This window comes from Callionymus lyra, chromosome 3 (genome assembly GCF_982586985.1).
Source record: "Callionymus lyra chromosome 3, fCalLyr1.hap1.1, whole genome shotgun sequence".
Lineage (NCBI taxonomy): Eukaryota > Metazoa > Chordata > Actinopteri > Syngnathiformes > Callionymidae > Callionymus > Callionymus lyra.
Genome location: NC_141820.1, coordinates 21359617 through 21370483, shown reverse-complemented (window position 1 = coordinate 21370483; position 10867 = coordinate 21359617). Strand labels below are relative to the sequence as shown.

Here is a 10867-nt window from a genome sequence, read left to right as displayed (position 1 = left end):
AGAAACTGTGGTTAGTCATAATAAATGTGATGGAAAATACTGTGATGAGTGTTTTGATTGTTTTGTCAAATTTGCTTAACCGCTTGTTAATCATTTCTTGTGTTTTAAACAATCCTTAGTCTCAGTTGAAAATTAAATGTGTGAGAATCTTGTAAATGACCTGTACCTCTTTTACTCGGAGAAGATACAGTATATAAACGTTTTTATGCTTTATTGAACAGCATTCGTTTATTCCGGTCTCTGTTTTATGTCTCAAGTCTTGGATAATCAATAACTTGCGTTGGACTTGTAACTTCTAACCGAAACAGTTTTCACTGAAAATGAGTGAAAATGAGACGTTCGAGGAGAAGGTTCTGTATTAAACTCTCCTTGCAAGTAAAATGGTTGCGACTTTAAACCAATTTTCATCTCTGGCGTCTCTTAGTTTTTTAAGTTCAGAGCCTTAGGTCACATTCTTAACCTGAGAAAATGTCACAGATGAAGCTTTTCAAAATACAATATCACCTAAATGTTAAGCAGAGGGTAAAAGTGAGACAGTCTGTGGTTTTAGACAAGGAAACAATAAACCGTGTTAACAAAATCCTGGACAAAGAAGGAGAAAAAAACTTGTATTAAATGATGGTTTAAAAAAAAATAAGAAGGACAAATATTGTTGAAAAACAAAGCCGCATAACATTGATTCAACATATGGATGACAGAACGACATACGATGTTTATCATGTCGAGTCGAAACCTGAGGCGATGAGTGGCCACTTCGTCTCAACAGGAAATCAAGTCCAGATATCTAATATCTACCTTGAATAAACCTGTGTCCTGCTGGGATGTTTCTGCTGTCAATCAATCACTTCATCTTTCCATTAAATGAACATAAATTGTGGACGGAGATCATGTTGTTGATCCAGATCAAGGTTGGTCATCATCAATCCATCATTATCGACTTGTTACATGATGTATTTTTGGTGGACGTCAAAGTTTTGATGTGGAAAAGTTGAAGGAATCGTCGTCGTTTATCTCCTGGAACAGTAAAACAGACCTGTCAGTGTCTGATCGACGGCTCTCATTCATCTCGGTAATTGTATTTCACTGCTTCCATTTTAAAAAGAAAATCAAAGTGCCTTCTGTGCATCCGTGTGTGTGTGTGTGTGTGTATGTGTGTGTGTGGGGGTGTGTGTGTGTGTGTGTGTGTGTGTGTGTGTGTGTGTGTGTGTGTGTGTGTGTGTCGGCATCAGAAGGCAGACCTCGCCTTGAGGTATTAACCAAGTCAGGCCTCATTACACACACTCTTTTCCTCCCTCTCGCTTCTCTTTCACCTCTGGTTCCCTCTTTTAATCCGTCCATCGTTCAACCATAAATTCCATTCAATCTCTCCACTTTGTGGATTTCAGGAGGGACAGAACACCCAGGTGGATATTCTGAAACTTCAGAAACAGCTACATCTAAATACGATCATGTAGTGAACACCTCACGTCCACTGGACGAAAGGTCTTCCAAAACTTTAGGACCACCTCATGAGAACATCAGGTCAGTACTGCTGCTTCATGTCTATCGATTTTTAATGCAACCTTTCAATTAAACGTGTTGAAATGTCTTTGCTGTGTTTGATAATGTCTATTTCCTTCAAACAAAATAAAAAATAAAATATTGAAGACTGAACATGTGTGGTCGATCCTCGTTAAAACCACTTTATTCTGTTTGGTATGTCGCCATCTGGTGGTGAAACAGTCGCTCTGCAATATCCGATAAATGACTACAAGATTTAGCTCCTGTCTTTATTTTGCTTCTCTTTTTTTTCCAACATCTTCCATCTAAGGTTTGCCACTGCAAACTTGATCAACCTTTTCATAAGAGGGGTCAACCCTCTGCCCTGTCGAACGAAGCCAAAGCGCTGGCCTATTACAGGTGATGTAAATGAACAATGTTGTAGTTCAACTCTTTAGTTATTTTCATGTGAGAACACTCAACAACGCTAACAGCAATCCGGGATTCAAAATATGTTTGTTTATTATCGTCTTCGATCTCTCAACACACATCCATCAATGTCAAGAGAACAGTGCACCCAAGTGGTCATTAGGTTCCACTACAGTTATTGTTATCATTTGACATTATTGGTTAGCAGCGCCATCCATGTCTACTGAAAACACACTGAAGTCAACCTGAACCCTGGAGTGAACATTCAAACTGAGAGAGTAGCTGCAGCTAAAGCCGGTACTTGAACGCACCAAGACACCTGCCTTGGACTTGGGCTCAGTTCAGTAATGTTTTTATTGTACCTTTTAAAAACAAGGCTCCTGTAGAATGACTAAATAGCCTATATTGTCATGTTGGTCATTTGGTGCCCTTTAAAAAAACTTTATATATATTTATATATATATATAATATTTTTCAGCAACTGGGCTTCATTAAGTATCAAACAGATCACACATCACACCTGACATGGTGATCATCAATGAGATGAAAACGTATTTGATTGTTCAATCCAGTGTTCAGCTTGACTTCAGTGCTTATGTTTTAAGTAGAAGTGAAATGTTATAGTGTTTTAGTTTAATAAATGGACACAGCACTAAACTTTGTTGTTTTTTTTCGATTTTGGGATCAAACGTCACTTTTTAGTAAAAGGGGGAATTATTTCTCTGTACTGTGCGAGTACTCCCAGAGCCATTGTTCAGCCTAAAGCCAATACGTTTTTAGGTTGAAAAGTTTGCCCCCCTAAAAAATGTAATGCCACCCTTAAATGTTTTTCTGCAGCCGGGTCTAATTCTTTGACCAACACTGTGATCGTGCATCCAAAACATTCCGTCTCTAAACTTCACCACGTGGGCTGTTCCTATAAAATACACTATATATATATATATATATATATATATATATATATATATATATTACCAATCTCATCCTTCCTGTTCTTCTTCAACTCCGACCCTTAACCCTGCGTCTTGTCTGTTAGTCAGAATTACTGTCTATGAATTCAATTCAACTCATAACTAATCATTTTCTTAAAATATAGTTCTTTGTTCACTGGGCTGATTCATTAGTGACTATTGTGCCCAGTTTGAGAAAGGAATTTGTTTCCACTCAACACTTATTGTAGTTATTCAAGATGTTGTCCTGTTCCAAAAGAGCCAAACATTCCATTAACAACACATTGATGACAAACAGTAAGTCACATTTTTTCTTGTAAAATCACCACCTAGAAACAGCCCTTTGGAAACATGTGTGTAAATGAATATTATTATTTTAGTAAAGTATTGTTTATGATCGTCAACAGAAAACTTTTATAACATTGGATTTGCAAGTCTGTCTCCTTCAAGACAAAACCTAGTGCTTGAGATGATATAAGCTTAGCTTGTGAACTTGCCTTTTGCAATATTATGCAATATTTGATTTGTTGTTGTTCTTGAATTGTGCACAGAAAGTTATTCTTAAGTTTAAGTAAAAAAAATTTAGTGACTACTAAAATTGTCAATATATTATTACTTCTGTGGTGGTTGTGAACATGCCCTCTATGTTGATATATTGTTTTAAAATTCAAATTCATGACATCATAAACAAAAAGGAAAATTCTGACTGTTTAGTTACAATACCATCCCACGTAGAAACCAAACCAACCAGAAACAAGTTTCTACTTTTGTTCATCATCTGCAGTACATGGCAGACAAACGATCTCTTTTGATTCGAATAAAATGTTGGCTAGAAGATTTTCGCACAAGCATATCCTGTTAAAAACAGGGATAAAGAGACAAATCGACCATCAGCACCTGAATGCAGCACAATATACCACTGTCTTATATTTGTCTGAAGGGCTCCATCTGCTGGGAAAATGTGGAAATTGCATGGAAGTAAAAATGACGTTAAAAACGTTTTTACAAAGGTATTTTTCAGGTATTGATTCAGGTTCTTTTGTACATTTATTTTTGCACTCTCATTTCTTTTGATTCTCTTAAAGGTATTTTAGGTTATTTTAGTTGTGCATGCCATAGGTCTAGATGTATACTTTTTTTCTCTTTAGCAAACATTCAGTGGAAATGAGTTTATGGGGAAAGACAGCTGTAAAAACTGCAATGGAATTAAATTGATGTTGTAAATTCTGCAAGAAAAAGAAAAACAATTGTCATTCATCATTGTGTGAAAAGGGAGGAAGCAGAGCTGCAGGTAGCAGAGATGAAGATGTTGAGGTTCTCTTTGAGAGAGACGAAGATGGATCAGGAATGAGTCAATGTAGGAGGAACATGTTAGATGTTTTGGAGATAAGGTCAGAGAGAATGAGATGGTTTGTTCATGTACAGAGGAGAGATAGTGAGTATATTGGTAGAAGGATGCTGGGGTTGGAACTGCCAGACAGGAGGTCTAGAGGAAGACCAACAAGAAGGTTTATGGATGTAGTGAAAGAGGACATGAAGTTGGTTGTGGCGACCCCTGCTGGAAGTAGCCTAAAGGAAAAGATTGTGTGGATACACAGAATAACAAAATATTTTAATTTCTTAAATTATTTAACTAATTTACATAGACTATTTTAAATGATAACAAGAAAACAGGAAGCAGTGAAAGAAGAAAATAACTAATGAAACGTAATGTGTTCCTCAGTTTAACATTAGTCTGTCGGTTACATTCAATACATGAGTTTGTTTGTTTGTTCTATTTATGCACTTTGTGTCAAACATTCAAGAAATGTTTGAATTATTTAGACAACACGGGCTGAAGTTGTGCAAGAGTCATAAGAAACACACATCAAACAGATTTAAGCCAAAGCAAGTTTATTATCACTACTACAGTTTACACACGTTTTATTCACCAGAACTTTCCCTGATCCACTGTTAAGGTTCTTTATAGATAGGAATGCAAAATATTGAAAAAATAATGATATAAAATGAATGATAAAGAGCTACTAACTTTTGAAAAGGTTCTAAAATGCAAGGCAAGGACAGCAGTTTAGTAAATCACTATTTGTCGTCCGGAATGGCCGAAACAAAAAGGTGATTCGTACGCGGACCATAGAGACCCCGGGAAGCTCCGAGGCCCTTCATTTAGACAGAGACATTGCCGTCTGCACGTCTGACCTGCTTTATCATGAGGAGGAACAGGAGAAATTCCAACAGCTGTAAGATCATATAGAGGGAAAAAAGAGTTCAAAATCCTACTTAAAGATCATATGATAAATAAGTTGTTGAAAATACAAGAAGAAATAAACATGTTTTTAAGACATAGAAAACTCATGGGTTATTAGGCCGAACAGTAAGTATAAATCATTGATACCATTCTATTATATTGATCAATAAAGTCGGATCTCTACTTACGTAGAATGCGGCAAAACCGAAGAGAATTCCCAGAACAATCTTGAACCAGGGGCTAATATAGTCTAAGATCAACCTGCCACAAGTCTAGAATAAAGTAGTGATTTGGTTAAAGTAGTGGTTGTTGAGTCGATGTTGTCAGTGGAATCATTACCTCTCCGTAGATTTGCACTGGACCGCTGCTTCCCTGAAACACAGAAGCAATGTGGTGCAGATATTGAGCGACCTTCACGTCTCAAAAAACAGCATTTCTTCATTGGTATTGTGACATTGAATTTTTCCTTTGCTTCATTCAGTCGTTCTCAGCAGTCTTGATGTAAAACGTATTTGTAGCCTGAGTTGCTCTTGTGTCCCTCCATCTTTTTGCCCACGAAACAGCAAGTACCAAACTTAAAGGGCAACTAATGTGTTGATTTAAGTGTGTCTTAAATAGATCTTGGACTCTATTGTACTCATCAGTATGTTTGTTTGTACAAAATCTATTTTTATTGATATATTTACACAAATGTGTTAGCCACTGAAAACGTTGTTCTGGAGATTAAATCTTGTTTACCCTAACCACAACCACTCTGCCGTGATTGGTCAAGCATTGATGTTCGTCACCGCGCATCATCAACCCTGAAGTCACCACCTTCAAGGGACTTGTTGTATAAGCAAAGCGGGGTGTGATTACAGCTGGCTGGAGGAGGAGTGAAGCCATTATTAGGTCATAATCGACTCTGCTCTTGTAACCTTTTGTTCGCTGAGATTTCAGACGGTAGAGAACATTATAAAGTAATAAGTTCAAAACATGGTCATGATGAGAGACTTAGTGCATCTTGGAGAGGAAGATACTTTAATTACTTGATATGAAAGACATATTAGCTTCCAATACGAACCTGTGGTCGATAAATGCAACCATCTCCAGAGCAGGAGCAGCTGTCAGGGATGTTGTCGCCCCAGTCTCTGGCACTCGCCAGTCCACAGCACCTCCCCTGCAACAGAAGATGTGAACAATCACATGTTCATTTCCAATATGAGTCAGAAGTCCATGAAAAAAACAAAAACTCAACCCTAACCCCAAAAACCCTCAAAGGTCCACTCCATGTAGCAGTGTTTTATTTTTGTAAGTTCAGAACATGGTGACCTTACATACATTCACGAGGTTTAAAGAAGATGTTATGCAGATAATAACCATACATTTACTTGGGGTGGACTTAATATATTATAAAAACAGGAAAATGTTTTATAATCCATGCTAATGTCATGGCTAAAGTAAAGGGTGTTTTTCTGAGCTTTAGGCATCTGTCAACATTGATTAACTCTTGTGTTATTTGTAATTACATGGTAATTACTAGACCGTGTGTCCACTTTGCTCAAAGCTCAAAACATCCACCACAAAAAAAAACATTAACAAGCTTTTAATGACTTACAATCGATGATCATAAACAGTGATAAAAATTACTGTATTGAAGGTGTGAATCATTCATTTATTTTCCAACTCCTTTTCAACTCAATTTGCATACCGCCCCTGTAACAATTAATAGCCTTTTCAGTCAGTGTCACTCGTTGATCCAGCAGAGGAGAAACAGTGTAAGTATACGAAGATATAAAAAGAGTATTTTACCTCACTCTGTACAATGTCAAGCATGTCCCGCCACTCAGATAACTGCATTAGTTCCCTCACAGAGTCAGGGTCATCAAAGCGCTGTCGAATCTGTAAGGACAGAATAGGGAACAAAACCATATTTATGGATATTACAATTTAGGTTGTAAAACTGTTGTGCATGATATTTATGTAATCTCCAAAAAAGAAAAAGATTTATCATTCATAAATGTTTTTTTAAAAAAAGGACGTAAATATAAATACCTTGATACCTTCTGCAAGAACCATGAATCCAAGGACAAGACATCCCACCAGTGCCAGAGCTTTGAGTCCTGCAGACTAAATATTTACACATTTATTAGATAATAGGATGATGGAATACTGTGTTAGGAGTCACTGGTGTACATACTATTTTAAGGAGGAGTACTTTCTCATTGCATACTGCATGGATTCCAAGCATGGAGACAACAACGGCACTGATGGCATACAGCCAACACCCCAACACAGCCACACTCAGCTACAGCAAGACAAGATCAGAAAAAAATATTACACTGTTTCAAAGTTCTACTTCATGCATGCTTTGGCCCTCCAGCAGAGCCCCGCTGATGGTTTATCCCCTGGAGCCTGGCCACTGCGAGACAAAAATGCACTCGCACCCTAGCAGTTGGGAGGACTATTCTTGTTTCTACTCTTTGAAACCGTAGTGTTGTGCTGGGGCGGCGACATGTCCTAAGCTTTATTTGCACCAAGTTTGTCTTACTTTGTGATCCCAACATAATTGTGACATTTGTGTAGGAAAACGTTGTGTTGTGTCCTCATGGAGGTGATCATCTATCAGGTGGCCAGCACCCACAGAAGCTCCTTCCTCCTGCATTGTCTGACTGAGCTCCAGCCACAACATCAAGGCATGCAGCTTCTTCGTGTTGGCCGAGTTCGGAGAGGAGTGCAAGACTCTAAGGCATTCTCCCTAATCCTGGTTACGTAGATGGTAATGATGTCAGGCAAACAGCTACTTTCTTCACAGAGAAGTCATTTTGGTTTTATGAATGCATGCAAGGCACTCCAAGCCAAATCCCACAGTTCACCCACATGTGTTTTTGGAGGGCTTCCTCGCAGTTAAGGGTTCCTGCCCCCTGCTGGGTGGCAAGTGCATTGTTCTTTCTCGGCCCTATTGGAAAAAACATTGGAAAGCTCTGCGGGGTTATGTAAGGTTTTTAAAACATATTTTTATTTATTTTTGGTGTTTGGTTTCTAACAATTGGTTTTAAGGTGCAATATTTAATAACTGCAATAAATTAATCTTTGTGTCTCACCATGGCTTTAAAAATGTTTTGCAAGTGATTTATACAACAATTTAGAAGAACAGATTTGATACCTTAACTTTTCAATTTCAATTTGTCCTCAACTTCCTCATGCTTTAAAAAAAAAAACAAGGTGAGAGGTTTCACTGAGCTTGCTCATGACCTCAAAACAGCAACTTCCTCATCATTTATTTGACTTTTAGCCTGGCATTTTGATTTGTTGGTTTTCTGCAAAGACTTCAGGTGTTGAGAAAGTAGACATCTTGATTTTAGAGACACTAAATAGCTAAACTAAATGCCACATATCTAAACCTCTTGTAACCTTTACAGTGGAAACTTTTTTTCAAGAGCAACAAGAATACTTACATCTATTTCACCGTGTGTTTTCACCAATCCTGCAATCATGAGCCATCCAATGATCTGAGGGGAGAGAGGGATGCTTGAAGAAAAGTTTACCAATTAAATGTAGCTTTGATACACTTGATGATGGTTAAAGTCCAGAATTTACAACAGACAAGCAGTATATACGTTTAATATCAGAATATATCAATTGTAACTTGAACTGTGATAAGTCTCACTTTAATATATTTTTCCACTTACTCCAAACACAGCATTGAAGATGATTAAGATGATTTTGAGGCACAGATTGACTTTTCCCATCTTCAGGTTCAGTTGTTCGATGCGTTTCTCAAAAGACTCGCCAGAGGTTCAACGTCAAACTGTCGAATGGAATTATGAACAAAGTTTTTTTTATAATATTTTTGATTCATTCATGTTTAGATTTTAAATTAAAGCGCATCCTATAGTTAAAAATGACTCAGTAGTTAAGAAGGCAAACTCACCCGGTCTTCTGTTGCAGCAGAGAGAGAGAGAGAGAGAGGGTGACGCTCAATCTAGCAGTTATTATAAATACAAGGGGGTGGTCCCTACCGTCCCCTTTTATCTTAACCTATACTGACATGAACCAACATATCCATAAACAATTGCAATACTTAGACAAATTAAAGTTTTCTTTGAATTCAATTTTAAACTCAGTCCCTGGACAAAATCTGGTCAGCCATCTAACTTGATGTGGCATATACAGTGGGGCAAAAAAGTATTTTGTCAGCCACCAATTGTGCAAGTACTCCCACTTAAAATAATGACAGAGGTCTGTAATTTTCATCATAGGTACACTTCAAATGTGAGAGACAGAATGTGAAAAAAAAAAATCCAGAAATTCACATTGTAGGATTTTTAAAGAATTTATTTGTAAATTATGGTGGAAAATAAGTATTTGGTCAATAATAAAAATTCAACTCAATATTTGTAATATAACCTTTGTTGGTAATAACAGAGGTCAAACGATTACTATAGGTCTTTACCAGGTTTGCACACACAGTAGCTGGTATTTTGGCCCATTCCTCCATGCAGATCTTCTCGAGAGCAGTGATGTTTTGGGGCTGTCGCCGAGCAACACGGACTTTCAACTCCCTCCACAGATTTTCTATGGGGTTGAGGTCTGGAGACTGGCTAGGCCACTCCAGGACTTTCAAATGCTTCTTACGGAGCCACTCCTTCGTTGCCCGGGCAGTGTGTTTGGGATCATTGTCATGCTGGAAGACCCAGCCACGTTTCATCTTCAAAGCTCTCACTGATGGAAGGAGGTTTTGGCTCAAAATCTCACGATACATGGCCCCACTCATTCTTTCCTTAACACGGATCAGTCGTCCTGTCCCCTTAGCAGAAAAACAGCCCCAAAGCATGATGTTTCCACCCCCATGCTTCACAGTAGGTATGGTGTTCTTGGGATGCAACTCAGTATTCTTCATCCTCCAAACACGACGAGTTGAGTTTATACCAAAAAGTTCTACTTTGGTTTCATCTGACCACATGACATTCTCCCAATCCTCTGCTGTATCATCCATGTGCCCTCTGGCAAACTTCAGACGGGCCTGGACATGCACTGCCTTAAGCAGGGGGACACGTCTGGCACTGCAGGATTTGATTCCCTGTCGTTGTAGTGTGTTACTGATGGTAACCTTTGTTTCTTTGGTCCCAGCTCTCTGCAGGTCATTCACCAGGTCCCCCCGTGTGGTTCTGGGATTTTTGCCCACCGTTCTCATGATCATTTTGACCCCACAGGATGAGATCTTGCGTGGAGCCCCAGATCGAGGGAGATTATCAGTGGTCTTGTATGTCTTCCATTTTCTGATAATTGCTCCCACAGTTGATTTTTTCACACAAAGCTGCTTGCCTATTGTAGATTCACTCTTCCCAGTCTTTTCCTGGTGTCCTTCGACAGCTCTTTGGTCTTGGCCATAGTGGAGTTTGGAGTCTGACTGTTTGAGGCTGTGGACAGGTGTCTTTTATACAGATAACGACTTCAAACAGGTGCCATTAATACAGGTAAGGATTGGAGGACAGAAGAGCTTCTTAAAGAAGAAGTAACAGGTCTGTGAGAGCCAGAGATCTTCCTTGTTTGAAGTGACCAAATACTTATTTTCCACCATAATTTACAAATAAATTCTTTAAAAATCCTACAATGTGGATTCCTGGATTTTTTTCACATTCTGTCTCTCACAGTTGAAGTGTACCTATCATGAAAATTACAGACCTCTGTCATCATTTTAAGTGGGAGAACTTGCACAATCGGTGGCTGACTAAATACTTTTTTGCCCCACTGTATAAGGGTTAAGAAGTTTTTTATAATA

The 10867-nt window shown here is 38.3% G+C and overlaps 1 protein-coding gene across 5 annotated transcripts; it reads right to left on the bottom strand.

Annotated features, from left to right (window-relative positions):
• Window positions 1–4730: 4730 nt before the first annotated feature.
• On the bottom strand, window positions 4731–10764 carry LOC148083821 (tetraspanin-8-like). 5 transcript variants are annotated; one of them, XM_087786996.1, is made up of 10 exons: window positions 9017–10764; window positions 8775–8893; window positions 8541–8594; window positions 7283–7390; window positions 7139–7212; window positions 6895–6994; window positions 6167–6262; window positions 5443–5475; window positions 5292–5375; window positions 4731–5093 (listed from the first exon to the last, which is right to left on the bottom strand). In XM_087786996.1, the coding sequence occupies exons 2-10, from the start codon at window positions 8832–8834 to the stop codon at window positions 5022–5024; spliced, it is 681 nt and encodes a 226-aa protein (XP_087643122.1). In that variant the 5' UTR covers window positions 8835–8893; window positions 9017–10764; the 3' UTR covers window positions 4731–5021. The 5 variants fall into 5 exon arrangements, with proteins under 5 accessions (XP_087643122.1, XP_087643123.1, XP_087643121.1 ...); XM_087786997.1 differs by having other exon boundaries at window positions 6895–6984; window positions 7138–7212; window positions 8775–10764; XM_087786995.1 differs by having other exon boundaries at window positions 8775–10764.
• Between the last annotated feature and the right edge of the window lie 103 nt (window positions 10765–10867).

Coding starts and splice junctions, on each gene's coding strand:
- LOC148083821 (XM_087786995.1), bottom strand. CDS start 8,834: ATGGGAAAAGTCAATCTGTGCCTCAAAATCATCTTAATCATCTTCAAT. Junction 8,595..8,774: donor TCTTCAATGCTGTGTTTGGA/GTAAGTGGAAAA, acceptor CTCTCCCCTCAG/ATCATTGGATGGCTCATGAT. Junction 7,213..7,282: donor AAGTACTCCTCCTTAAAATA/GTATGTACACCA, acceptor GTAAATATTTAG/TCTGCAGGACTCAAAGCTCT.